The following is a 27,734-nucleotide window of genomic DNA, read 5'->3' on the forward strand; positions in this document are numbered from 1 at the left end:
TTGTTTTATTACATCTAATATTGATTAGGTCTTCAACATGAATGCATGTTTATTGGATCAAGGACCTTGTTCTTCTAACTAGCTCTCACACCGATACTCATTTGCTGCCTCTTGTCAAGAGCACCGGACCATCACCGTTCCCGCCAAATGGGGGACAGTACATTAGGTTTGGGGCCAAGTTAGAAAACAAAAATTAGAGGGGGCAAAAGTTCAAATTTATTAATTTTAGAGCTAAAATTTATAATTATCCAGGAGGAGGTGGGGAAAAAACAATTTCGCAGCAGCCACCCTGGCAACCTGTATTGCCATCAACATCGCTCGCGCCGAGTGGAAAATGAAATTTAGGTGGTGTATGGTTGTTGCCAAAACATGTTTTTAGGTTTTATATATTTGTGTTTTTGTATTTTGAGAATGTAGTTGTTGTTGTTTTTAAAGTATGTTTTACTTAAAAAAATATATCAATAATATTTTTTTTAAAAAAAAAAATTATCACATCAAAATAATTTGAAAATATCACAAACATATTAATTCAAAACAAAAAAATTTAAATTTTTTTTAAAATATTTTTAAAACACATTGCCAAACACTATGTAATAAGTTAATCACTTCGTTAATTGTATGAACTGATCACTGATGTGCTCAACATAGAACTGAGAACAAAACAAGAGGAACCACGTGACAGATCCGACGGATTAGGATCACAATAATTAGGATACGTATTAACAAGTGTTTAAAAAAAGATTAGGTACGCAAATTTGGCCACCAAATTGCTTTATAGAAGAAAGAAGAGATATATCAAAAGTATAATGCTTGATATATGCTGCACCACAAAGTATAAAGGTGCGAACTTTGCTCTCCGAACTGTCTCCCACTAAGAAGCCATTTCTCGCTATGCCTTGTCTTCTAATTCGAAATGGTCAAAAGTAGGGACGCTGATGGGTATTTACGGGCTAAAGTTTTTAATATTTACATTTTATTTATTATTTATTGAATAATTTTTTAAAAAATTTATAAATTATTTATTGAATTTCAAGTATGTAATGAGTATATAAATATAAAAGATAAAATAGTTAATATATATTGAAGTATGTATGTATATATTAAATGATAAATATTATCAATATTAAGATATGTATATATCATATTATATTGAAAAAATCTAAATAATTTACAAATATATTTATATAGTATAAATATATATTTTCAGGTTAAGTTTCAAGTCAGGTTAGATAATATTTATATTCTATTTATTATTTATTAAATCTAAAAAATATTTATTTATTTAAATCAGGTTAGTACACATCAAACTCTGATTAAATTTTGAGTTATAAAATAAGGATGAAAAGATTGCCAAATCGATGGCATGCGTTCGTGCTTAGCCATTAATGCATGGGGTGGGGAGGGGAGGTATTTTCCAATGAAGCGCAATTACATTTAAGAGAATAATTAAATTCTCTGTATTGATTTCAATCTCATTTGGTGATGAAATATAATCTGATTTTCAATTTTTTACTTATAACTACGACTAACTTAAATCTGTAAACTATTTTTCCTACATAATATTTAATTATCTATATACTGACTTAAAATTTCAAGAGGCGATTCTCCGTGGACCATTTGAAGATGTTAATGTCATTTTGGATTAAATTTTTTTAAAATTAAAACAAAATATTTAGATCATAAAATATATTTATTATTGTTGTTAGATTTAATTTAGCCAATCAAATTTGAAATTTCTTGACCTGACTTCTTATCTAATATAAGTTTAAAATTAACTTATATGAGAATTGTTCAAATGTGATTCAATCAACTTCGTGAGTCCAAATATAATTTAAACAACTAGTAAAAAAACATGGTTTGGTTTTAAAAATAAAATTGGCATGACATCTTTTTTTTTAATATCAAGACAATTATATATTAGATCGAATCAAACTTCATAGCTTAACTTGCTAAACCCGCAACTAAAATCATATATAAACTTTATTGAGTTTAACAACTTTTTTTAACTATTTTACTTCATAGCTTAACCCATGACCTGATTTAATTGATTTTTTTATATATATTTTTATTAGCTTTGCCTTTAAATATTAAGTTGTTTCATAATTCGAGTAAACTCATGTAAAAAATTTTAATATATTTTTTTTTTCGGTTTTATCATCCAATATCTAGTTTATTATGATTTAAGCTTTGTCGTTTGTTTCAGTTTATTTTATATGAAGTTATCATCGTTTTATAACCCAAGTCACCGATTTTGCAAGTTAATTTATATAAAACTGAGGTTGTTTTATTGTTTGTTTTTTTTTAAAATTGAATTTTCCCCAAACTTCATCATCCAACAATGAATTTATCAAGAATTAAGCTTTATAATTGACATCTAGTTTATTATGATTTAGGCTTTGTCATTTGTTTCAGTTTATTTTATGTGAAGTTATCACCGTTTTATAACCCGAGTCACCGATTTCAAGTTAATCCATGTAGACTGAGGTTGTTTTATTATTATTTTTTTAAAATTGAATTTTCTCAAACTTCATCATCCAACAATGAATTTATCAAGAATTAAGCTTTATAATTGACTTTTATTTGTTTTATATGAAGTTATTATAATCTCATTATTTATGTCGTGGATTTGTAAGGTTAACCCGAGTTAACTCGAGTCGATCTAATATGTTAGCGTCTCACTTAAAAAAGATGTCATCTTTAATTTTTTTAATCAAACTATGTTTTTACCAGTCATCCCCAAGTTGTTATGTTGAGTCAATAGGGTCAACTCCCACATAGTTTATTTTTTTATAATAGAAAAATATTAGTTATGCTTGGATGTTTCTTTTTACATTAAAAAATTAATCTAACTCGTATAATAGCACTAGCTAACAATCTAATAGTTGCTTAATAGGAATGTTTAAATTTTAAAATTCTATTTTGATGCTTGATATTGTATTTGGAATTTGAAATGCATAATTTCAAGTTAATTTATTTTTAAATTTGAATTATGTATATTAAATTAAAATTTTGAATTATATATATTGTCGCATATGTGCGGCGTCGCGGTGAAATTACATGTTTTTCCCATTTTAAATCTACAATGTAAATCTATCTATATCTATTTGGAAAATATGGGGAGACAAGAAAATATTGTCTTTTGTTGGTGGAAAAAAAAATGGAATGAGAGTCGCCACCTAGTATTTTGGTCACTAGGAACCCTAACTGGTCTCAGAGATCGGGTACGAGGACTGGTTGCGTAAAGAAAAGATATTAGTACCTCAAATACACCCTACCTAAGGTAAGCTGCATTGTTTTATTGTCTGATAAAATCTAAGGTCTTTTCGTGTTTTTTTAGTTGCTGGTATGGTTTAAGAAAAGTCCTCCTCGGTAAGGAGATCCTTATCTTAATAGGTAATTATGACGTTAACAAAAGAATTTAATATTCGGAATACATCTTAAGTATAAGATTGTAACCCCAAATACTAAAAGAAAACACAATAATTTTTTTGAATTTTTGAAATATTGACATAGTTCTCATGGCTTGAATAAACTGGTTATTAAAGCCAAAATACATGCTAATACATATATTATTTTGAAATTTCCTTTGTTGTGTGAAAATACGATGTTATATATAATATATATATATATATGGGAGAGACTAGGCCGTATGCATGAAAACAAAACATTTTTTTTTTATAAAACTTTTTTTTTTTTATGAAAACCGGGCATTTTAATACTGGATTTGTATCTTTACAGTATAAAAATACAAACCGATATTGATCAAAATACAGTAATAAAATTACAGAAAAATCACAAATTCTTTGAAATAATTTTTGAAGAATTTTTATTATTTTTTATTTTTTTTGTTGGACCTAGCTGGGCCCACACGTGAACAATGAAATAGCATTTCACTGTTTAAGTGAATTATATTTCACTTGAGCAGTGAAAATGCAAGGAAATGCACAACAACAAAGGGGGGCAAACCTAGTGGCGGTGGAGAGGAAGTGCTTTGTTCTTGGTAGTGTTGGTGTTGCGGTGGCTGGCTGTGACGGTGGTCCGTAGCTGAGGATGACGATGTGCTTCCGGTGATTGCAGCGGTGGAGGCCTGTGTTGGCTACGGGAGGAAGATGAAAAAGTTGCAGAGGAGAGAAACATTGGAAGTAGAGGAAGAAATCTGCAGAAATTGGGCGAAAATGTTGGTTTTTGGCTGACTTTGAACCCGATTTTCTCCCCCTTCAGACCATCAAATCCGACTCTATTTATAGGCAGTGGAAGAAGGCAATCTTGTCTACGTTGAGGAAAAATTACAGCCATTGATTCAGTTGGGAATCATCTGGCTCAAAGTGTGCACCTCGAGCTGCCAAATTTGGCAGCTCAAGGCTATGAACTACCCGAGGTGGCCACTTTGAGCCACTCAACGAAGCCGTTTCGGCGTTTATAGGCTCGAGCGGAAAATTCTCGGGGATAGAGGGGTTTCAGGTGGTCATTTTGGTGCATGAGTTGTCAATTTTGATAAACAAACGAGATATTAAACGCGCCTGCAAAAGGGCTACTCGGATAGCTTCACAGGGAAGATGATGAACAGTAACCGCACGATTTTTTTTTCAAAAATTTATTTATTATTTATTTTTTTATTTTTATTTTATTTACGGTGGACCTAAAAATGGGTTACAACGTATATAAAATAGTACACTCTTGAAATACCAAGTTGGAATGTTCTGAAACCAAAATGTATCATTTCAATTAATAAAAAAAAAATAGAACACCAACTTTGTTCATTAAGGATGAGAATCTAGATGCAAGTAAATTGTTTTTTTTTTTTTTTGAATAATTACTTAATCAGTGGTAAGAGATAGATTGTGGATATCATTAAACTTGATCTTGACTCAACTTTATTTGTGTGTGTGTATAAAAGAATCTTTCTTCTTGTAGCGAAAGGATAAAAGAAGAAGCAGCAACTTGTATAGAAGACACGAAGATAGTAAAAATAAAGAGAACATATTTTTATATACTTTTTTAATAAAAAAGAAAATTCATTCTAAAATTATTTTTTTTTTCTAATTACATTTATGATTCTTATGTAAAAAATAATATTGAAAAATTCTACATGTTCAATTTTTTTATTATTATGTATTGTTATTTTTAATTTGATCTTAATTCTTATTATTTTTTATTTTTATTTTTATCTTTCAATCCATGTTGATAATGTATTATTTTTTTCCATATTTATTTTTTTCATTAATGCCTTTTTTGTATGTATTTTTAAAATAATTTTTAAATTTATGCTTTAATTAATGCATATTCTCTGTTATTTTTTTTAACCTTTTTCAAAAATCAATTATTATTTTTTTAATTGTACTGGGTGTGTTTAGTTTTTTAAGAGGTTAGTATGATTCATCTGTATTTTTTTATATTTTATATAAATTAAATATTTAGTTTTTTATTATATTTCTAATATGTGTAGCCTTGTATTATATTTTTTTATTTTATTGTTTTTCAATAAATTCTATATATGTATTAATTTATATTACAAAGTAAATTTAATAATAAATTTATTAAATACAACCGACTTATTTTTTTACTTTTGGATTAATCCACAGTGCATTCCTTTTATTTTTTTCTCTTTTTTTCTTACAACTTTTTCTTTTTTTTTTCTTTTTTCTTTCCAAAATTACTTCTTTTTTTCCAACTTTCCTCTTTTTCTTTTTTTTTTTTTTTTTTTTTTCTTTCTAAAAAGTATCTCTGTTAATTTTATTTTTTAAATATTGAGCTAATTAAAAATTTTAATTTGTAATTTTTTTTAAAAAAATATTATGGATTGCTACGGTTTTTTTTCCATATAATTTTTCTATTTTATTTTTTTATGTTTTAAAATTATATTTGTCAATTATATTTTTGAAATCATTATAACAATATTTAAATGGTGTGGGGGGATCATTGTGCCCCCACACCTAAATCATTGTGGATTACAACAATAATCCACAGTGCATTCCTTTTTTTCTTTTCTTTTTTTTTTTTCAAAAATTACTTTTTTTTTTCATCTTTCCTCTTTTTTTCCTTTTTTTTTTCCCTTTTTTTTTTCCAAAAGTATCTTTTTTAATTTTACTTTTTAAATATTGAGCTGATTAAAAATTTTGATTTGTAATTTTTTTTCCTTTAAAATATTATGGATTGCTACGGTGTTTTTCTATATAGTTTTTCTATTTTTATTTTTTTATTTTTTTAAAATTATATTTGTCAATTTTATTTTTTTAAAATCACTGTTTCCCCACACCAAAATGCCTTGTGGATTACAACAATAATCCATAGTGTATTCCTCTCTCTCTATTTTTTTTCTCACTTTTTCATTTTTTTTTTTCAACTTTTCCTTTTTTTCTGTTTTTTTCATTTTTTTTTCATAACAATATCTAAATGGTTGGGGGATCATTGTTCCCCCACACCTACATCACTATGGATTACAACACTAATCCATAGTGCATTCCTTTTTCTTTTTCTTTTTGCACTTTTCCATTTTTTTTTCCAACTTTCTCTTTTTTTCTTTCTTTTTTCTTTTCTTTTTTTTTCAAAATTAATTTTTTTTTTCCAACTTTCCTCCTTTCCTTTTTTTTTTCCTTTTATTTTTTTCCAAAAGTATCTTTGTTAATTTTTACTTTTTAAATATTGAGCTGATTAAAAATTTTGATTTGTAATTTTTTTTCCTTTAAAATATTATGGATTACTACAGTGTTTTTTTCATACAGTTTTTCTATTTTTTTTATGTTTTGAAATTATATATGTCAATTTTATTTTTTGAAATCATTGTTTCCCCATACTAAAATGTATTGTGGATTACAACAATAATCCACAGTGCATTCATCTCTTTTTTTTTTGCAGTTTTTCATTTTTTCTCCAACTTTTCCCTTTTTTCTGTTTTTTTTCTTTTTTTTTTTCAAAATTACTTTTTTTTCAACTTTCCTCTTTTTTTTATTTTTTCTCATTTATTTTTATTTTATTTTTCCAAAATTATTTTTGTTGATTTTACTTTTTAAATATTGAGCTGGTTTAAAAATTTTTGCTTTATAATTTTTTTCTTTTAAAAATACCGTGGATTGCTATGATGTTTTTCCATGTAGTTTCTCTATTTTATTTATTTTTTATTTTTTAAAATTATATTTGTTGATTTTTTTTATTTTTTATATTGAGTTGATTGAGAATTTAGTTTTTGTAATTTTTTTTTCTTTAAAACATTGTTGATCGCTACAGTGTTTCTCCGCATGGTTTTTTTTTCTTTTGTTTTTTTATGATTTTCTTCGAAATTATATTTTTTGATTTTATTTTTTAATATTAAACTAGTTAAAAAATTACAGTTACAATATGTAAGCAACACATTGTAACTTTCCTCGCAAATTATTGTGGCTTGCTACAATGTTTTTTCCTACATGATTTTTTTTTTTCTTGTTTTGTTATGTTTTTCTCTAAAATTATCTTTCTCAATTTTATTTTTTAAATATTAAGCTGGTTAAGAATTGCAATTACAAGTGAATACAAGTTTTTCCTCACAAAACACTATGGATTGATACAGTTTTTCCTCACATGGTTTTTTTCCAATTTCTTTTGTGTTTATTTTTGTAATAATTTTTTCTAAAATTATCTTCGTCAATTTTTTTTTTTTAATAGAGTTGGTTAGAATTTAACTTTGTAATAAAACTTAATCATGTAAGAAAAACACTATAGTTTTCCTCAAAAATATTATTGAGAATTATAATGACAAGTCATTACAAATAAGGCTAAATCATGTGGGGAAACAATGAAGCTTTCATCACAAAACATTGTGAATTGCTACAGTGTTTCTAACATGATTTTTTTTCTTTTTTTGTGTTTTTTTTGTTATTTTTTTAAATTGTCTATGTTGATTTGAATTTTTTTTAATATTGAGCTGATTAAGAATTTAGTTTTGTATTTTTTTCTTTAAAACACTATGAATTGTTGCAATGTTTTTCCATATGATTTTTTTAAGAATTATCTTTGTCGATTTTTTTTTTAATATTAAGTTGGTCGAAAATTATAATTACAATAAACTTAAATCATACGGGAAAAGCGTTGTAGTTTTTCTCACACAACATTGTCAATTGCTGCAACATTTTTTCTCATGGGTTTTTTCTTTTCAAAATTATCTTTGTTGGCTTTTTTTTTTAATATTAAGTTGGTAGAGAATTTAATTTTATAATTTTTTTTGTTTTTTATTAACAACAAAAACTAAATCATATGGTGAAAGCACTATATTTTTCCTCTTAAAATACTGTGGATTACTACAAATTATTTTATTTAGTTTCTAAGTTTTTTATTACCAACATAATTTATTTATTTTTGTCATGAAATATTGACTCTATTATACCTTGAGTTTTTATTATTTATCTAGTGCTAATACATAATTATAATATTATTAAATATATTTGTTTTATAATCTTGTATTCAGTGTCTGCTGTGCGCTAAAGAAAGAATATATTCACTTAGTTTTTTGTTTTGAAAATGGATATTCGTAAGTGGATCGTGGAACCACGCGCCCGCACAACGAATATATTCAGTTTTTTGGCGGCATCACTTCATGTCCACCACTTCTTTCCCAAATTCTCTCGACTCTACTCCTCATCACTTTCTCAGCTCTCAAACACTTGGTAACTGCTCTCTGCGCTCTCTTTGTTTTGAAAGAAAAAGAAAAGGCAAAAACCAAAACCATAGCCAGCTAGCTAGGGAAGAGAAGAGATCCTGATACTGACATTGATCTACTGTAGCAGTAACCTTCTCTGCATTGCATAGAAATAGAATGGGAGGCTGTAGCAAAGATGTTAGTTACCTGGATCGCCGATTCTCAAAGAAGGTTCGCGATAATGTCCATGGCAACATTTATCTGGATCCGGTATTATCATTAAACATCTTTCCTTCTCTTCTCCGAATTTCTTTGATTCGACTTTCCTAGATTGATTGATTGTTCAATTCAATTTTGATTTCTTTTCGTCACCGAATCACCCTACTTTTCTTTTCTTTTGGAAACGGCGTTTCGTTCGTTTTGTTCCTTTTAGTGATGAATTATAATTACAATTTGAATTATTGATGTTTGTTTGCTTGCATGTTTCTCTGAATTGAATTGAATTTTATTTTATTTCAGCTCACTTTGAAGTTTGTCGATACCGAGCAGTTCCAGAGGCAAGCGCAAGTCTGATTTATTTATTTATTTATTCATGTCAAAATAAAATAAAATTGAATCGAATCAAAACTAATCACCATCCGAGCTCACAAGTTTTACTTATGTGTGCATGCAGACTTCGAGATCTAAAGCAACTCGGTGAGTGTTATTTATATTCCTCTGTGCCTGCTTGACCTGATTTTATTAGCATACCTTTTCCTGTGAATCTGATGTTTCTACTTTTTACACCGCGGCTAAGAATTTAAGCCTATATGTGAAATTTTTTATTTTCTCATGCAATTAATTAATTCAATAGTTTTGAAGGGGAAAAAAAAACTAGCTGCCTGCCTGCAAAGTAACTTTTAAGTTTCATGCTGAATATCCTTGTTGGAATCAGATATGATTTATTTATCTAGAAATACAAGTTTGACTGAGATTTTTTTTTTTTTGAACTTATATCTATATACTCATTCCTAGTAAATCTATTTGACTACTCTTCTATCACATATAGTCTTCAACGATGTTAAATTCAATTAATCAGGAAAAAAACGATAGAATTTTTGTTCTGAACAATTTCAAGTTCATCCCTGAGTGAAGAACATGGAGTAACTTGATTGTTTGCTTTGGTCACTATTTTTCTTTTTAATGGAATCTTGGTTGTTTTTAGCACTCTGATTTCCATAACGGTCAAATGTGATGTCAGAATCCATAGTTGAAAGAAATTGGCTGATCAATTACATCATTGGAAGAATTAGTCACTAAACTGGACCTAGTAAGCTATAACTTGTTCACCAGCAAGAGTGTCGCAACAAGCCATTTCAGTGTTCTGTATAGAAACAACCATCTCTAACTTCCATTTTTGAGAGATTTCATTCTTTTCACTCAACAAGTTTTACTCTTATGCAGGTCTAACATACATGGTTTACCCAGGGGCTGTGCATTCTCGATTTGAGCACTCACTTGGTGTATTTTCACTGGCTGGTGAAGCAGTTCACAGAATCAAAGCTCAGCAAGTAAGAATGTCACTCTGAACATCATTCTCATCAAGATCTCCAATTATGGGCATTTTTCCTTCACTCACATCCCATATTTGTAGGGTTCAGAGCTCGGTATCGATAACTTGGATATACAAACAGTGAAACTTGCTGGTAATGAATTGTGCATCATTAAAATGGCTTTACTTATGGTCGCTTTTCGTGTTTGTGTATTTAATCTCTTCCTGATATATATAGGACTACTGCATGATGTTGGCCATGGGCCATTCAGCCACATGTTTGAGCGCGAGTTTCTCCGTCAGATTCCTCATGGCATTAAATGGTAATTCTGACAATCCTTTTGGATTTCCCTCAGAAATTAGGACCATTCTTCACTTCTTTGTCCTTTCTGTTTTCATTGGTAAAGTCATTCAATTAAAATGTGATTAGAAGGATGCTAGAATAACAACTTCCATATGCTGATTATACTCATGAATTTCTTGTGCTTAAATCTTTACGTTTGCTTGTTTTTGCGGTGATTGATATCTTCTTAATACCATATCACAACTTATTTGTATTCATTGATCATAGATGCAGATGGTTGATTTATTCGTTGACCAATATCATGATGTTAAACCATAATTTTTTTCTAACTGTTTTAAGTGTTGTATTCTAATAATTTTGTTTGTTACCTATTCTGGTTTTGAATGCTGAGAATAATGGACTGAAAAAGATTAACCATGTGATTCCAGAGGCTAAGAATGTAGCTGATTTCAGTATTGCTATGCAGATTCCCTTCAGTTTTTTTCCTGTAGGAATGACGTAAATGTTTCCTTTATTCCTTCCTTTCTATATGCTGTACTAACACAACACAACCTAGTTAATCAGTAAATGTTGGTTTCAGAAAATGCATCTTTCTACCATCTGAAGAATTTTATGTTGCGCAGTGAAATCATGTTTTATTTAACAATATGGGTGGATGATATGCCATTGTTCTCCCAGCTAGGTGCATTTGCAATACCTTCATTTGATTATTGCCAAACATTATGAGTTACATTGATGAAAACCGTATTTTTTGGTTTGTGATTAAATCTTATGGAAAATGGTATACCTTTCCTATAGTTGTTACTGGTAATTGCTTCTAACTGGTAATTGCTTCTAATGAGAGTATTTGATCCAATAGTTGAGTTATTGTTTTAAATATTTTCCAGGTGTCATGAGGACATGTCTGTGAGAATGATAGACCACATTGTCGATTTCCACCATATTGATATTGATGCTGAATGCCTAAAGAAAGCAAAGGTTATATCTTGACAGAATTACTTTTCCTTTTTTTCTGCTGGGTTTTCTTTTTTCCTTTCTTGGTTCAAGTTTTTCATTGAACACGTGATTGTGTCAATTTTAATCTCATTATCAACATATCTTGTCTGTTGTTTCACTGAGGTTCTTTTATCTACTTAAAGAAAAACAGATACATGTACACTGATTTTTTAAAAAAAAAACAATTGCTAATACATGGATCCCTTATGCATCTGTGTCCTCTTTTACAGGAACTGGTCATTGCAAGCACAGAACATGTTTCTCATAAAGTAAGCCATCTGACAGTCCAAGACTCTATATGTGGTTACCAACCCTCACCTCAATTCCTTACGTATCTAATTTAATCATTGGCTAATTTTCTACGTCCTCTTACATGTAGAGTGTGAATGAAAAGCATTTCCTATATGACATTGTTGCAAATGATCGGAATGGTATAGATGTTGACAAGTTAGTTGATCTCTCTCTATATACTTCTCCTTACGAGTCTCCAATCTCTTTATTTGGGGTTACTTTCACTGCACATGGTTTTGACAACAAAAAATTATCTGCTAGGTTTGATTACATTGTGCGTGACTCCCGGGCTTGTGGACTGGGCTGCAGTTTTCAGATTGAACGGTATGCATGCTTATATTTTTAGGCATGTTCAAACAAGTTGTTTAGGTAGCCTTCTTTTCAAGTCAGCTCACATGACATTTCCATCCATGCTTTAGCCTTTACTTGGTTAGTTAGTTATTTATTATACTTGTGTATTCTTACCATCTAAACTAGTGCTATTCCTTACTCAATAAGCATTCTTTTTAACCTACAGGTTAATGGATAGCATGCGAGTTATGGGTGATGAGATATGTTATCGTGACAAGGATTGTTAGTATATGTTGTAATTCTGTTTCCAGTTTTGCTGGTAATCATTGTATTCTTTAATTAATTCTTGATGTTTTTGTCAGATCTTACAATCTTTAAGTTATTTTCCTCTCGTGCTGATCTGCATCGAACGGTCTATTCACATGCAAAAGTAAAGGTGCCTATATATTTGGAATTATTTTCTAGAAACAAATACTTTGTTTAGTTGAATCTTTATCCAGATGGGGAAATGCAATGTATTTGACTTTTCTTTTCCAGGCTATAGAAATGATGTTTGTTGATTCCTTGATAAAAGCTGATGATTACCTTCAAATTTCATCAAAAATTCAGGACCCAGCTGAATTCTGGAAGGTTTGTGGGCTTAAAACATTAATTGAACTTGCTATTGATGCTTTGATTTTAATGTTCATGGGACTAATGCTATCCATCTAAATTTTGCAGATAGATGATTCAATATTGAAAACCATTGAAATTTCTCAGGATCAGGAGCTGAAGGAAGCTAGAGATTTAATCATGCGTATTAGGAGAAGAGACCTATACCAGGTATCCTAATTTATTATCGGGACAGGTTTGATGGCCTAATTTTTTGTGATCTAGGACCATGATCTATTCTTTTGAGTTATTTTGACTCAAAGGAAACCTATGTTCCTGTTTGTTAACACACTATTACAATTTGTTATATTTTTCAGTTCTGCAATGAGTTTTCTGTTCCGAAAGACAAGTTAGAGCACTTCAAAGACATCACTCCACAGGACATTGTTTGTTCCCAGGTTTATAATAGATTACACACAAAAAAAACATATGTTCTATGTTAGTCTTTTCTTTCTATAGTGCACTAGAAAATTTTAATTGAAAGTGATTTTTCATTCAGGAAAATGGTGACATTACACTAAAAGAAGAAGATGTTATTGTCTGTAATGTGAAAATCGATTTGACACGGGGTAGAAGTAACCCTCTCGAAAAGTAAGCAGGAAAAGAGTCAAATTATGATTATGTTGAAATCGTTCCTTGTTTTGTTGTTCTTTAATGGGTTGGCTTCTGCAACTTTAAATGACTCTGGTCTTTTGTTTATGCATGTGTTTCAACATTCAGCATAAATTTTTTCCAGGTACAAACTTCACTTCCAATGTGCTTAATTTAAAGTATTTTTCCTAGCATTTTTCTTTCTTACAGGACTAAAGATTAGTATGAATCTCAATATTATCCATGGTCTGCGTTGTCAAATATGCAGCAGAGGACAGTAGAACTCTAGTAAATATATGCTGTAGTTTACTTTCTTTTGTTTTCATAAATTACATGCTTGAATCTAATCAAGGATTCGTATCTCAAAAACTTGTTGAATTATACCATTGAATTTATGTTATGTTACAACAGACACAAAAGGGACTGATGAAAAAATTGTTGTAAAAAATATGGAATTTGGCTATGTTTGTTTTCCTCGACTAAATTTGTTATGTAGAGGATCATTGGGTTCCAATACCTATTCAACCTTAAGGCTGGAGTCTCCTTCTTAAGCCATAGCTTAGGGTTTCTAACTGTTTAATGTTACAGTTTCTTAAAAGAATATGTTTCCGTTTTAAGGTTTTTTAACAGCTTTCTTTCCTTACTATCAGGACTTTGAGAGCAATGAGAAATTCCCGATACATGATTATCGCATCAGTCATTTGCTGCCAGCTTTTTGTGAAGATAGGATTGTGAGGGTGTATTCTAAGAACCCCGATCTGGTTTGTAACAAACATGATAATGTTTTTAAATAATTAATTAACTTTGAATTGCTTGGTTTTGATAAATCAATTCATGGGCATCATTATACAGGTGAAAACAGTTTCTGAGGCTTTTGAAAATTTTCAGCTAAAGACATGGAATGAAAGCACAGGTACATGCAACTCCTGATAGGAAGAGGAATCGTCGGAGGTTAGAACAGTCGTACTGAGAAGACTCACCGAAGGCTCTTGTGGTTGCTACTATTGTATCCTATTCCACAGTGCTTTTATTTTGGAACTCGTACACTTCTTTCTAAATGGAGAAAGAAAAATAGCTCGCGTACACACACATAATAGAAGAATTTGATTAGCAAGTGTATAAATTCACACTGCCTCCCTATATCTCCATTTACTTTGATACCCAGCACAATATGTGAATGTTCTTTCTCATACTCTGACCAGTAGGTGGATGATGATGATTTCTACCAATGAAATTTGTTCGTAGATTTCAATTATTTGGAATGGGTTTTATTTTTCAGTCATTATTCTATTAGGAGGGCTTTTTTTTATTTATTTCTTGTAATTTTTTTGAGCCGGTGATAGTGCAGTCAGAAAACAAGCAACAAAGACATTGCAAAGGTAATTGAGAGTTAGCTTGTAGGTAACAGGGAGAAAACTATGGGTTCAGTCTTTTAATTTGAATTTGTAGCTTGGAAGTTCTGAAAGTCCCCACTGATTGATGCAGGTCTCCCCTTCCAAGCAATAGATTTGTGTTTCATTTAATAGATTGCAGTTTGCCTTGCCCTTGCGGACATTATCAAAGATGGCCATGCACCATGCATGCATCTGTCCGGCTAGCTTTGTGATACTAAACATATACAATCACTCCTGCTTAGCTCAGGTTTGTTGTCAGTGCTTGAGTCCCACGTGCTGTCTTCAAAAATTACAGTACTGATATCTTAGAGCTTGAATATATATATATATTTGATGTCCTGAATTCAAAATTATATTTTTCATTTTAGTCAATTCTGTGAGATTTTTGAAGTCACCATGTAAAGACATGCCCTACAGTGATATGTGTTGGAGCCTTTTATTCAGGCGTCGAGGCAAAACCCGTCATTTTGTTGAAGCTTTAACTACTCCTGAATCAGTTACCTCCAGCATTTGATATTTGTGAGTAAGTATGTCCTTTGATTTGGCATCTCGGGGCATAAATTCAAGTAGTAAATTGAAAAACAAATCATCAAGTAGTATGTCCTTTCTGTACATTTGGTGAAGCAATTAAAAGGGCTTCAAACTCGCATGAACTGATCAGCGGTAAACAACCAAGACATGCTCGCTCTGAACGAAACTGTCAACATTTTGATGAATAGTTGCAGGGATTTTAGCAATGCCGGTTGATAGAAGACCATAAGGTACACGATGATATTGGTCAACAGTGTCCAAATTCAGCCCCAAACCCTGGACACTATTAAAGAAAGCTGATGATTGTAAGATCCTTCTTGAAATTCCAAATCGCTAGCAGAGGTCAGTACTTGATGACCACAAACAAGCATAGCAATTTTTTTATGCCTAAAACATGGAGACTTTTCGAGTACAAGAGAATAACCGTGTTCTAGTAACTTGGAAGTCGAAATACCATATCACCGTGTGGTTACTAGCTTTTGTTGCACATCCGATGAGATTAATGATGGTGCCAGGGGGTGATTTTGAGTTGCAGTACTTAAACAGGAATTCTTAGTTTAATATACTTGGGAAACATTAAGAACCAACCCTTGAGTTTTAGTTGGAAAATTAATGAAGTGAAACTAAAATGTATGAAGAGAACAAGCAGCACCTTGAATTGGGTGAGATAGGTAGAGAGAGCAGGACATGGAGAGAGGTTCTTGATCAAGACTAGAGAATTGGAGGAGAGTTGTTGAGGAGAATTGGGTGAGATAGGTAGAGAGAGCAGGCTGGTTTTGTTTGTACCACATCGAAAGAAAAGCCGAAGACACAAGACGAGGAACCATATAAAAGCAAGTCCATGGGCAATGTTTTAATCATACCTTTCTCGGCCTTTTGGCTAAGATCAAGTGTAGTATCTGTTCTTATCAGTTTAATATCTGATACGTGGGCCAATGGTCCACACGATATTAAATTAATTTTTCAAGGGTGAGGGCCCATCACAGCAGCTTGCTGCTGGGGTTCTCGAGCGTCGCCTCTGTGTTGCACTACTGCAGAGGCCTGGCGCGCCCTCCATCTTAAGATTAAAGTTGTGGAATTGAATATGCTATTTCTGATGATTCATTGACATATGAATTGTCATCTCGTAACAGGTAACATTCCACTTTCATTGGAGAGCATAAATGTCATCTCAGATATTTTCTACGATACGAGTCATCTATTTATTTTTAAAAGATTTGTACCTGGTTATGATGATTTTATATGTTGTTGATTAAAACATATATTAAATAAAATAAAAGTTTCAACTCAATTTTAACATTCATACTTAAAATCTGACATCATTTTTATTTCTGATTTTCCATACAAATTAATATGAATTTTAAAAGAAATATAAACTTGATTCAATTTATTTCCTAGATTATAATCTTTTAATATTTAATACTTTATTGTAATTTTTAATAATTAACACAATTTGAAAAAATATATTAATAAAAGAAAACAGTCATTCCGAAATAATTTTCAAGATTTAGAAGAAACTAGGGTTAGAATACAATAATTACTGATTTCATTTTATGTCGTTTAAATAAATTTATTAGGAATAAAAATATTGATTTAATTAGATTTTTGTTATCACATATTTTATATATAAAAAAATCATGTTGTGTGCAATAACATGTTTTATATATTTTACTATTAGTCATTTGACTTGAGTTTTGTTGAATATTTTTTTATAACAAAAAAATTAAACATTTAGGTTTTTTTAATTTTTTTTATATAAGAATATCAAGTGTAAATCAAAAAGATTATGTACATATTTAATTAAATAAATTAAAAATCATGTATATTAATAAATAAATAAATAATTATTAACGATAACTAAATATATATATATATATATATATATAAAAGTTGATAGACGAATATATAGATCAAGATATTTGTTATTGCAACATAAATTATTTACTTAATTGTGTTAGATGACTTTATTTATTAAAATTAATTTTTTATTTAATCAAATAATAACAAAAATCGACATACTTAAAATTGATTGAATAAAACTAAAGAGAAAAAGTTTTCTCGTAAGGTTACACTTGTCAAAAATACCATTCAAAAATAAAATAAAAATAAATTTTAAAAATAAATTTTAATTATATAAAACATATAAAAAAATGTAGATATATTAGAATGACCTTTTCAAAAACTAAATGCAAACAAAATAATTAAAAAACAATCATAATTTAAAAAAAGCTAAATACAAACAAAAAGATATTAGAGAGAAGGGGTATTAATTTTAATATAATTTAAAAAATCATTTCAAAAAATGCATATGTTTTTCTTTTAAATAAAGGGAAAAAAAAACAACAAAAGAAAACAATAGGCTATATATAACCTTAAAAAAACTACACAAAAAGGTAAAATCAACTTAAAGAAAAAATCTTCCCGAGCTAATACATGATTTTGTATGAAATTTCAAGGTATAAAAACACCTAAGTAGAACTCCACTCATCAAATGAAATAATTTGGCACCAAAATCGATGATTTTGATAGTTAAAATTAGTGCAACACAGTTTTTCTCTTTCTACTATCAAAATTCAACAATTTCTTTTTTTTTTTTTTTAAATTAGAAACTAAAAAATAATAAAAATAATTTTTTTTACCAAAATTGAATTGAATGAACATTGAGAGACTGAACATTTTTAATTTGTAAAATTTAAAACTAAATTGAACTTTTTATATAAATTTTAAAAATATCACTCATTTATAGCATCTTTTTTACTTTAATTCCATGTTTTTTCAATTTTATTTTAAATCAACAAATTTAATTAAGATATCCAGCCCAAAACAGATGCACTCGTGTAAAAAAAATTAAGGTTAATTTTTTTAAAAAATAAATCTATAATAAAATGTGAAAGTAAACAATATGATATATGTACAGTAAAAAAACCAGGCCTTTTAAATTTTCAGTAATAGCGGATTAAAAACAAAAGCAGAAAAAGGAAAATTTGAAGGAAAAAAAAGAGGGGGAGACTTTATGATAGGCCCACACGTTTGTGCTTGTACTCAAGGCCTTCTCTTTCCCTAAGCAGTGAGCACCGTATTTTATTTCTTCACTCGGCTGTTAATTAATTTTTCAAGATTTTAAAGCTTAGTTACAACATCTAATTTGGGGTTGATTCAACTTTAAGGTCTGGGCTGTAGTTATGAATGTTAATTCAAGTCGAATTAAGTTTTAAAAACAATTCAAAATAATAATATTAAAAAAAAAAAAGAGTTTTGTCACAAATCTAAAGATTAAACCAAAAATTGAATAGAGAGTGACCTATTGAATTGACCAAATTAAATATTAAGTATAAAGCTAAAAGGTTAGGAGTAAATACTGTTTCCTTACATCTTTTAGCACCATTATTTCCGATAGTAATTTATAATATTGTTTGTATTTTTTTTTTCATTTTGATTTTTTTTTTTTATTCTTGTTACTGATTTTGTTAAATAAATCCTTATATGATGTACTTATCTTTTATATGGTTATTGCAGTATTAAAAAAATATCTTACTATCAAGTTGGTATCAGAAAAATATTATAAAATCACAGTATAGTTTATTTTTTAAAAAATTAAGTTATTAAACTTTATGAAGTCAATGACCCGATTTGCAAGTTTGGCATAGTAACCATGGTGTTTCCAGTTTACAGGTTTAACAGTTCTTTTTCCTAATTGAACTTGATTATGTGATTTTTTTTTTTTATCTTATAGATAAAAAAATAGTTTTAGAAAGAAAACATGTTATTAAATTTTAGAAAGTTAATGAACCTGTTCACAGGTTTACAGGTTTAACTTTTTTTTTCCTGCATTTCATCATTTGATATTGAGTTGATTGAAAATTAAGTTTCATAATTTATTTCGTTTTGCTTTCTATGGAATTATCATAGTCTTAAAAAAGGTCTCCATATTGGTTTGATTATTGATTTTTTAATTGTTTATTTTTGTTATCATATAGTTAAATAAAATTTTTTTTATTAATTCCAATGGAGTCCATTACCTAGTTTGCAGTTTTGGCATGTTGATTCGGATTGCTCGATTCACAGATTTACCCATCAAAATAGTATGTTTATTTTTTTAGTTTTTGGTCCTTTAATTTTTCTAATTGTTTTTTTTATCTTATTCTCTTTTTAATATTAGATTGGCTGAGAAGTGAAATTCATGATTTATTTTTTCTATTTTCTATAGAATTATCACGATCTCAAATAAATTTTTTTTAAAAGTTTGGTGCTTGATTTTATAACCATCTAATTTTATTATAAGATTAAATAAAAATAATTTATAAAAACAACAAAGTTATTAAACTAATTGAAGTTCATGACTCAAGTCGCACAGGATCAAGGTCCATATAATCTGACATTATTTCAATATAAAAAAAAAATATCATCTTAAGGTTTTGTTTAAAAGCTGTTATGTTTTTACCAGTTATCCAAATTGTTTTTTAAACCTATTAAATTAAATAATTTATTTTGAATTAATTGGTTTAATTCAAAACTCGAGTTAGACAAAGAATTAAGTTGAGATCAAACTCCAAAATTAAATTTAATGATATTACCAAAAAAATAAAATACTTTTAATATTTTTTTAAAAAATAATCTACATCATGACATAACACAACACGAATAAAATTGCTAATCTTGTAGCTAAGCATGGTGGATAGATGAGGTCCTCAACTTGTCATTCTCCCTCGCATCTTCTCCTGCTTTCAAATATCGCTCTTTTGTTTCTGTTTTTTGCTTTTTGAAAAAATTATACACCATATAGATGAATGTTTCCAATACTGTCATGAATCCTGTTATTGCCACGTTACGCTCTAAAACTTACATTTCTCTATTTGAGTGAAAGAATTGCTCTCAGGTAGGGAATTAGAAATTAAAATACAACATGCAAAGCCATTAATGGATAAACTTAAAAACTCAAACCTTTGTCTCAAACCTGAACAATAGCAAAAGCTATAAACAAAAAGGAAAAATATAAATTTGTTGTTGGAGTGATAAGCTTAGTGTGTGTTTTGTTTTTTTCTTTTTAAATTGATTTTCGTTTGAAAAAAAACATTAAATTAATGTTTTTCTAGATGTTTTTGGAAAGTTTTAATGTGTTAATAACAAAAATATAAAAAATATTATTTTAATATATTTTAAATTAAAAAATATCTCACAATATAAGGAAAACAAAAGGGACATAAAATAAACCCTTGATCGTGTGACATGGTTTGATTCATTAAATGGCAAAGGATGGGTACTTTGTCTATTAAGATCCTTTTTTTTATTATTTTAAAAGTGTTTTTTTAAAAAAAAAATTAATTGTTTTAAATTAATTTTTTTGTGTTTTCAAATAATTTTAATATGTCGACGTTGAAAATAATTTTTTTAAATTTTTTTTTATTTTAATGTATTTCTAAGATTAAAAACACTTTAAAAAACAACTAGCACTCCTTGAGTTAATCTCAAACCTACCCACAAAAAAAAAAAAAAAATCTACCCAACCAAAAAAACTATTTTTCATAAATTTAAAATAATACTAGATAATTAAAAAATGTCGTTGTACTATTTGACTTTAAAAATAAAATGATTTATAAAAATTTTATTCATGTCTGTATTTTTTTTTAATTTTTAGTCACTTTAAATTTAATTAAAACACAAAATAATAATATTAAAAATTATTTCAACGTATTGTTAATCTCAAACCAGTATCCTGTGTTAATCTCAAACCTACCCAAAAAAATTATTTTTTATAAATTTAAAATAATACTAGATATTAAAAATGTTATGACACTCATTTTTACAATCGCTCAATCATTTGACTTTAAAATAAAATTATTTATAAAATTTTTATTCATGTCTGTATTAACTCCCTCAGTGAGCTAAGATTCACACCACTTTTTTTATTTTTAGTCACTTTACATTTAATTAAAACACAAAATAATAACATTATATCAAAATCCCAAATAATTAAATTAGAATTTAATTATCTTTTTAATAGAGGACTTTATCATATATTATATTTGACCTTTTTAGATGAAAGTATTTATATTTCTTGAAAAACACTACCTCTTTTTATCCCTGTCCATATTATTAATATCTTTATTATTACCTATATTAAAAAGTAATCTTTTAAGATGAAAAGATTTGTAGAAGCTATAATGCTAATATAATTATGTTAAAATTCAAAAATCTTTTATTCATACCTATACACTTAATTTATATTTAACTCCACATCTAAATTATAGACTTAATTCATAAAACCTGCTTCCGGGAGAGAAACATCTAGTGTTGCGCATCTGATGAGATGAGTGATAGAGCTTGCGATTGCTGTCTGTCTCTAGCTCGTGTGCGTTCGTCGATGGTTGGTCATCGCGTGTCTTTAATATTGGCTGGTTTTGTTTGTACCACATCGAAAGAAAAGACAAAGACACAAGACGAGGAACCATATAAAAGCAAGTCCATGGGCACTGTTATAATCATACCTTTCTCGGCCTTTTGGCTAAGATCAAGTGTAGTATCTGTTCTTATCAGTTTAATATCTGATACGTGGGCCAATGGCCCACACGATATTAAATTAATTTTTCAAGGGTGAGGGCCCATCACAGCAGCTTGCTGCCGGGGTTCTTGAGCGTCGCCTCTGTGTAGCACTGCTGCATTGGCCTGGCGCACCCTCCATAACACGATAAAAGTTTTGGAAATGAATATGACTTGATTATTACCAAATTAGTTAATTCTCTACGGGCATAGCTGAGGTGGCGTCTACAGCTTGTCCCATGATTTTGTTAAAGGGCGTGGAGGAACAACTACAGGTGAATTGATATCCATTGCAGACATTTGACTTGAACGTCAGCAAGTTAGGTTTCTTCTTGCCCAGGATTTAGCAAATCTGAGCTCGTCAGAGAAGCTGAAGTTGTAGGAATACCAGTTGGTTGGCATTACAAGAACCCTAAAGACATCAAAGGTTCAAGAAAGATTTCCTCTAAATTGTTTTCCCTTCAAAATGTCAAAAATTGTGGGCACGTTTAAGCTCATGCCTACAAGTATATCGTCTGAATTGATTTGGTTTTGACTCCACCAAATTAGAGCACAACTCTCTGATCATATAGACAATGAAACAGAAATATATTGATAGATTACCCTTTATCAGAACAGAAGCCTCACATTGTTCAGCCACTTAGAGAATCAATGGGCTCTTCACTAAACAACTGGTGGTAATTCATGTAAGCAATTCCGTTTAATCTAATACAACACAAAATCTGCTCCGGCAACTCTTCGACTTTGTTCCCCTGGTAAAAATGAGAATGCAAACTCTTCATGAATATCAACTCCACAAACCGCCATAGAAAATAGGTGATAAATTCTACATCTAAAATGGTTTCACTTTCTTTATTCTTGAGAAATAATAAATGGATACTCGTTAAAAAGGAAGATACACTTGCCTGAATTGTGAGTCCAACATCCAACACACAAATTTTAAGCCTGTCCATGAATGCTTCGAAACCTTTCCTGGAGATGTAACTGAACCTGTGCATGTCGATGTCAACCTCGAAGTAATTGTGTCCCTGTAAAAGGGTACAAAAGAAACCCTTTTTATTTTGTAAGATAAAAAGAATACAGTAATAAATCATTTTTGTTTTCCGGAAACGAAGGTGTCAATGACTATCAAGTACCAGCAGCATGTTTTTTGCCTCGACATAAATCAAGATAGGCAGCAAAAGACAGCTGGAAATTGTATTTGATAATCAAGACATTAAAAGTAATTTAAAATTGGATGGGGAATGGAGTTAGAAGACCGGAATAAGTTGTTTGACAACAACATACCAAGTAGAACTCATGTTGCGGACGTGAAAGAACAGGTTTCTCATTGTAAGCCTGCATGAGCTTCCTTTCTGCAGCACTTAAATGAAGATCTTCTACGTTTGCAACGCGGCCCAATATCTTCAACCTTTCTCGGAAAGGTATAGTTGTATCTACACGAAAACCTTTGACCCTTTCAACTTCATCATCAATTAATCGCTGTTTCAAGAAGGATGGGGATATGAAACAATAAGAACAGTAATTTAAATCATTTAATAATGAAGAAAACATAAGACAAAAGGCAGTGCAACAAAAGAATGCAACATGCCTAGAATTAACATTTTATAAAGGTTGACAAATTAAAATAAGAAAAATAGCACACAAGCAGAAAAGCCTCATCTTTTTCCCTTTTTCAGCATCATTGCCAAAGATAACATGCGGCAGAGAGGTTTATAAATGCTCTGAAGTGGCAATTTATGATACGATTTTAAAAAAGAAAGAATGATCATCTTACTCTGATGCTTTCTTGAAAGTGAGTTGGAAGTTCCTTAGAGTAACTATCAGAAAGCTTAAAATACAAAACAAAATTTGCTCCTTCTCCATCTGTTTCACTCTGAAAAATTGCGGCAGGATACAGTGGAATCTGTAGAACCCACAGTGAGTCAGCACAAATACATAACACAAGCAAACTAAGAAACCAAAAAAGAAGAGGATATTTTCATTCTCATCTAACCACACTGTCAGGAAATCCTGAATAACTGCATCCATGTACTTACAGAAAAAATGAAAATACCTGAACATTTACAACAAGGATAGGTGGGACCTTCCCGGCAGAGTTAATAGCAGGGAGGTTCACAAACCGAGCTATATGATCAATTTTTCGTGGAGACAAGAACACATCAACACCAAATGGATAGTATGCAGCACAGTTAGGAGCAAATTCCTTCTTCTTGTCCCTGACACGAGGGGAAGAAAGAAAAAAGATATTTTCAGTAGGAATTGTGTGAGATCACACTCTATAAAGTTTAAATGAATGAATATTGATTGACAAAGGATCGTAAATACTGTGATATTACACTTTATCAAGTCTACAATAAATGAAAAACAATGATTGACTGTTAAAAAAAGATGTAATTACTATCTTTGCGTTAAAATTATATTTTCACACATGCATTTGGAGCTGTGTATGAAAAAAACCAGCTCAATTCCATCAGCTTAGCTTCACCTGAAATAATTCTTTCCTCGAATTTTAAAACTACATGGCTCGATTTGCGACCAACAATCAAGCATTTTTTTCTCCACCGGGCAAAAGGGTACTTGGGACCCTGCTTTTGGTCTGTGCAGAATCGTCTTTGAAGAAACTGAAACCATACAGAACAAAACAAATAAAGCGGTCATTTTACATATATACACTACTTATATGATAAAATACAGTTGGAAGTATTGTCCATGTTAAACCAAAACCAAATCAGAAATCATATAATAACTAGAAAAATATCAGACGCGAATAAAATTTTACAAAGGTAGAACGATACTTTTGACTTTTGGCAAGTAGCAGTAGAAAGCAATTTCATAAAGGCTGTGTCAAAGTAGACCACTTCTCCAAAATACTACTATTTGCTAACAAGATTAGCAGTGAGATGGAATGTAAGGTAAGAACTCCCTCAGTGAGCTAAGATTCACACCACTTGTTCAACTAACAAATGACCAAAGAGATTAGAGAGCAAATGGTATGTTGGAAACTCCAAACATGTGCAAGCTAATTATCGGGCACAGCATCTGTCATTTATTAGATCCAACACAGCTTGATACCATGGTGCTTTCAAAATTTAAGCAGCGTATGTGAGCAATTAAGTTGAAATAGTAGCAAAGAACAGTTCAAATATGCTAATCATCAACCCAACCTCGATCCCAAAATCTTAAATCTAAATAATTCTATCTATAACGATGACAATCACATTCTCATATGATCAAGAGAGTTTCACCAAGTTTAATGACAAGAACGATCAATAAAAACAATGAGAACGAATGAAGATTACTTTCGTTTGCCTCCAAAATAATGTTGCAGCTGTAAAAGTGGACAGATACAGAACTTACATAAAGTGTTGCTAGAATTCCCTTCCTTCCACTTGAATGGGGGTTTTAAGGCACCCTTTTTCCTTGCACTTGGTGAACTAGAGCTTAGCGATCTTCTCTTTTCAACCGATGGAACAGCTGAGGCGAGACAAGGCAAGCAGTTGCCTGGAATAGTTCCACAGATGTCTAATAATCCTTCCTCCTTACCAGCATTTTCATCCACAGAGGTGATTTCATCAAGGAACACTGGTTGCTTTACTTCATTTGAAAGTCCATCAGATTTGGATTGGGAATCGACATAATCTGAATTGAGGACCTGAATATTTGATTGTTTAGTGAAGTTACCAACAGGGCCATGTGTGGAATTTCCAGATAAATCCCCCGCCTGCTGCATCTGATCAGTGAAGGAGGAATCTTGCATATTGACATTATTATAGTCTCCATGATTGGCAACTCTGCCAGATGCAATGCTTGACAGTGATGCACCTTCGAAGCCATTTAGAGATAAGACATCTGTAGATGATGTATCCATAATTAGCAAACACAAATCTCTGATTGATCGGCAAAAGAAGAATGAGACAACCAAAATTCATATGCACAGTAGAAACCAGCATCCTCATTTTACCATCTGGAAAACTTTCAAAATCTTCATCGCAATCAGACTCAAATTTTGAAGCTGAGTCAAACCATGGCTCCTCGATATTTCCTGCTGCAAATTGTAGTCTAATAAATCAGACACATGTCTAAAGCAAGTAAAAGGAGGAAACAATGTCCACAATCAGAAACGATTTCAGAACAAAGATAACAGCATCTACAGCATGTAAAAGGAGGAAACAATGTCCACAATCAGACATGATTTCAGAGAAAAGATAACGACATCGCGTCATGAATTGGACCAGATACCAGAAATGAATGTTCAACTAATCAAAAAGTGCGCAAGCTTGAATATTAATATTATCATATTGTAAGAAAAATGACTTCTTTTGAAAAATGAGAATCGGGAAATGTCCATTCTGTGTTAGAACAAATCATTTTTCAAAAAAGTCATCGCTCAAGCTCATACAAGAAAAGAGATAGAACATGGTAATAATCAGAAAGAAACCACTGGAGTGATCTATTGGGAAGCTGCCAATTTGCAATGTAGTCAAATAATCGTCGGGCAGGATCTGAACTAGGGATGACACACCAATCAGCTCCAAAGTTTCAAGCTCAAATCATTGGTCAACCTTCTTCTAATGTCAAGAAGATCAGAGAGAAAAAGGCAGCTCCTGGGTTAGGCATTAAAACCCACTCAAATTGTCGATATCCTCTTCATAAACTACATTCCCTTAATCACCGAAAGAATAAGGAAAACGAAAAATCACATTTCAAACGTCTATTATTTCCCAAGGTAATAAACCTTGTTGAATTCAGCTGAAGAGCCTAAAACATATATCATCTCCTAAGGTAATTGAGCTTGCATTCATCTGTAGTGCCTAAAAGATGAAATCAGGATAGAAAATAACAGGGAATCACTTCCACATATGCCAGAAACCTTGCTTCAAATTTAAATAAAGTTGGGGGAGGAAGGAAAAGGAAAAGGACCACTTGCCTACATTTCATGCAAAGAGATCAGCCATGCACCCCCTACATCATTATCAAAAGTAATCCAAACTCCAAAAGGAAAATACAAATTCCAAACCCAAAATGTAACAAGCGACGAACAAATCATCATATCACTAGAGAGAGAGCCCGCCAAAACAATTTAGCCAAAAATAAAATGAACAGTGAAATGCTGGTAAATGAGACCCAAAAAAAAAGATAGAAGTGAAAAAGAAGAGAAGTTGTTGGCATAGAAGAAGGAGGACCTTCAAAAGTGGGGTTGGTGGAGGAAGGGAGACGAAGCGGAGGAGCAGCAGGAGCAAGGCCATCAGACCTGTCATCTCTACATGGCGGCACTGATCTTCTCTTGACAGTAGTATTTTCCTTGCCTTTCCTGCGTAACTTTATCTTCTCTGAAGAACTCAATCTGCAACGAGCACACCCCTCTGGAGTTGACACACAGGCCCCCATATTATTTTCTTCTCTGGCTTTCAACTATAAAAAAATCAAAAAAGCAACAGCGGCATCATCATCAGCAGAGGAAAAGGAAAGAGAGATGAAGGGAAGGAGATCACTTCTTCTTCCATAACAGGGAAGAAATAACTCCAAAAATATTATATACTACCCTGCATTCATTATAAGCAACCACCAAACCATTATTTATTCACAAAAAAATCTTTTATTTCCACAGAAATTAAATTTCTTTTCTTTTAAACGAATAAGTAAATAAAATTACAGGTAATGGTACTGTTTTGGACTAAAGTCAGTGTCTATTGCGTTATTAAGGAAAAAGATATGTGTTGACGGGGCAAACAGGGACGCAGTTTTGTAGGCCTGCCGCCTGCGTTAGGCATCCATTATGGGAACTGGGATCCACTTCTTAATATCTCGCCACGTGGGTGAGCATCATTAGCCCAACGTGTGCCCGTCCTATGTCTTGGGTTGATAGTGAGTGCTCGGGGGGTTTGCCAGTTTATGTTTTCTATGCGTTTGAAAAATACATTTTGTTTTAAAAAGTATTGAATTGGTATTTTTTATTATTTTATAAATTAAAAATACTTTTTAATTAAAAAATAATTTTAAAAAATA

At 30.5% G+C, this 27,734-nt stretch overlaps 2 protein-coding genes and 2 non-coding genes across 7 annotated transcripts; 3 read left to right on the forward strand and 1 right to left on the reverse strand.

Moving 5' to 3' along the window:
• Positions 1 to 8,558: 8,558 nt before the first annotated feature.
• LOC118058545 (uncharacterized) lies at positions 8,559 to 14,543 on the forward strand. Its single transcript, XM_035071254.2, is given in 20 exon segments — positions 8,559 to 8,878; positions 9,128 to 9,165; positions 9,282 to 9,304; positions 10,052 to 10,158; positions 10,242 to 10,293; positions 10,378 to 10,462; positions 11,331 to 11,421; positions 11,670 to 11,708; positions 11,819 to 11,886; positions 11,992 to 12,054; positions 12,248 to 12,303; positions 12,384 to 12,457; positions 12,559 to 12,651; positions 12,742 to 12,843; positions 12,990 to 13,070; positions 13,172 to 13,263; positions 13,393 to 13,408; positions 13,914 to 14,024; positions 14,116 to 14,159; positions 14,161 to 14,543. Coding segments are annotated over 20 exon segments (1,401 nt in total). The 5' UTR covers positions 8,559 to 8,785; the 3' UTR covers positions 14,234 to 14,543.
• Positions 14,544 to 16,047: 1,504 nt separating this feature from the next.
• Positions 16,048 to 16,243, forward strand: LOC118058566 (U2 spliceosomal RNA). Its single transcript, XR_004689190.1, has one exon. It is a non-coding gene; the product is annotated as a U2 spliceosomal RNA (small nuclear RNA).
• Positions 16,244 to 21,669: 5,426 nt separating this feature from the next.
• LOC118058567 (U2 spliceosomal RNA) lies at positions 21,670 to 21,865 on the forward strand. The gene has a single exon (XR_004689191.1). It is a non-coding gene; the product is annotated as a U2 spliceosomal RNA (small nuclear RNA).
• Positions 21,866 to 22,294: 429 nt separating this feature from the next.
• LOC118058553 (uncharacterized) lies at positions 22,295 to 27,341 on the reverse strand. Of its 4 annotated transcripts, XM_073410843.1 has the most exons (10): positions 26,912 to 27,338; positions 25,690 to 25,773; positions 25,410 to 25,577; positions 25,086 to 25,322; positions 24,214 to 24,349; positions 23,782 to 23,944; positions 23,503 to 23,631; positions 23,013 to 23,207; positions 22,631 to 22,753; positions 22,295 to 22,477 (listed from the first exon to the last, which is right to left on the reverse strand). In XM_073410843.1, exons 1-10 carry the CDS (start codon positions 27,114 to 27,116, stop codon positions 22,358 to 22,360), a joined length of 1,560 nt encoding a protein of 519 aa, XP_073266944.1. In that variant the 5' UTR covers positions 27,117 to 27,338; the 3' UTR covers positions 22,295 to 22,357. The 4 variants fall into 4 exon arrangements, with proteins under 4 accessions (XP_073266944.1, XP_034927154.1, XP_034927153.1 ...); XM_035071263.2 differs by having other exon boundaries at positions 22,631 to 22,715; positions 25,086 to 25,577; positions 26,912 to 27,341; XM_035071262.2 differs by having other exon boundaries at positions 25,086 to 25,577; positions 25,690 to 25,770.
• Positions 27,342 to 27,734: the final 393 nt, after the last annotated feature.

The sequence above is a fragment of the Populus alba genome, chromosome 8 (assembly GCF_005239225.2).
Source record: "Populus alba chromosome 8, ASM523922v2, whole genome shotgun sequence".
NCBI classification, from domain to species: Eukaryota; Viridiplantae; Streptophyta; class Magnoliopsida; order Malpighiales; family Salicaceae; genus Populus; species Populus alba.

What these genes read in the sequence shown, in the direction of transcription:
- LOC118058553 (XM_035071261.2), bottom strand. Translation starts at nt 27,116, where the DNA reads ATGGGGGCCTGTGTGTCAACTCCAGAGGGGTGTGCTCGTTGCAGATTG. An exon ending in CGAGGAAAGAATTATTTCAG is followed by an intron (nt 23,945 to 24,213) that starts GTGAAGCTAAGC and finishes CCCTCGTGTCAG; the next exon opens with GGACAAGAAGAAGGAATTTG. An exon ending in ACTTTCAAGAAAGCATCAGA is followed by an intron (nt 23,208 to 23,502) that starts GTAAGATGATCA and finishes TTCTTGAAACAG; the next exon opens with CGATTAATTGATGATGAAGT.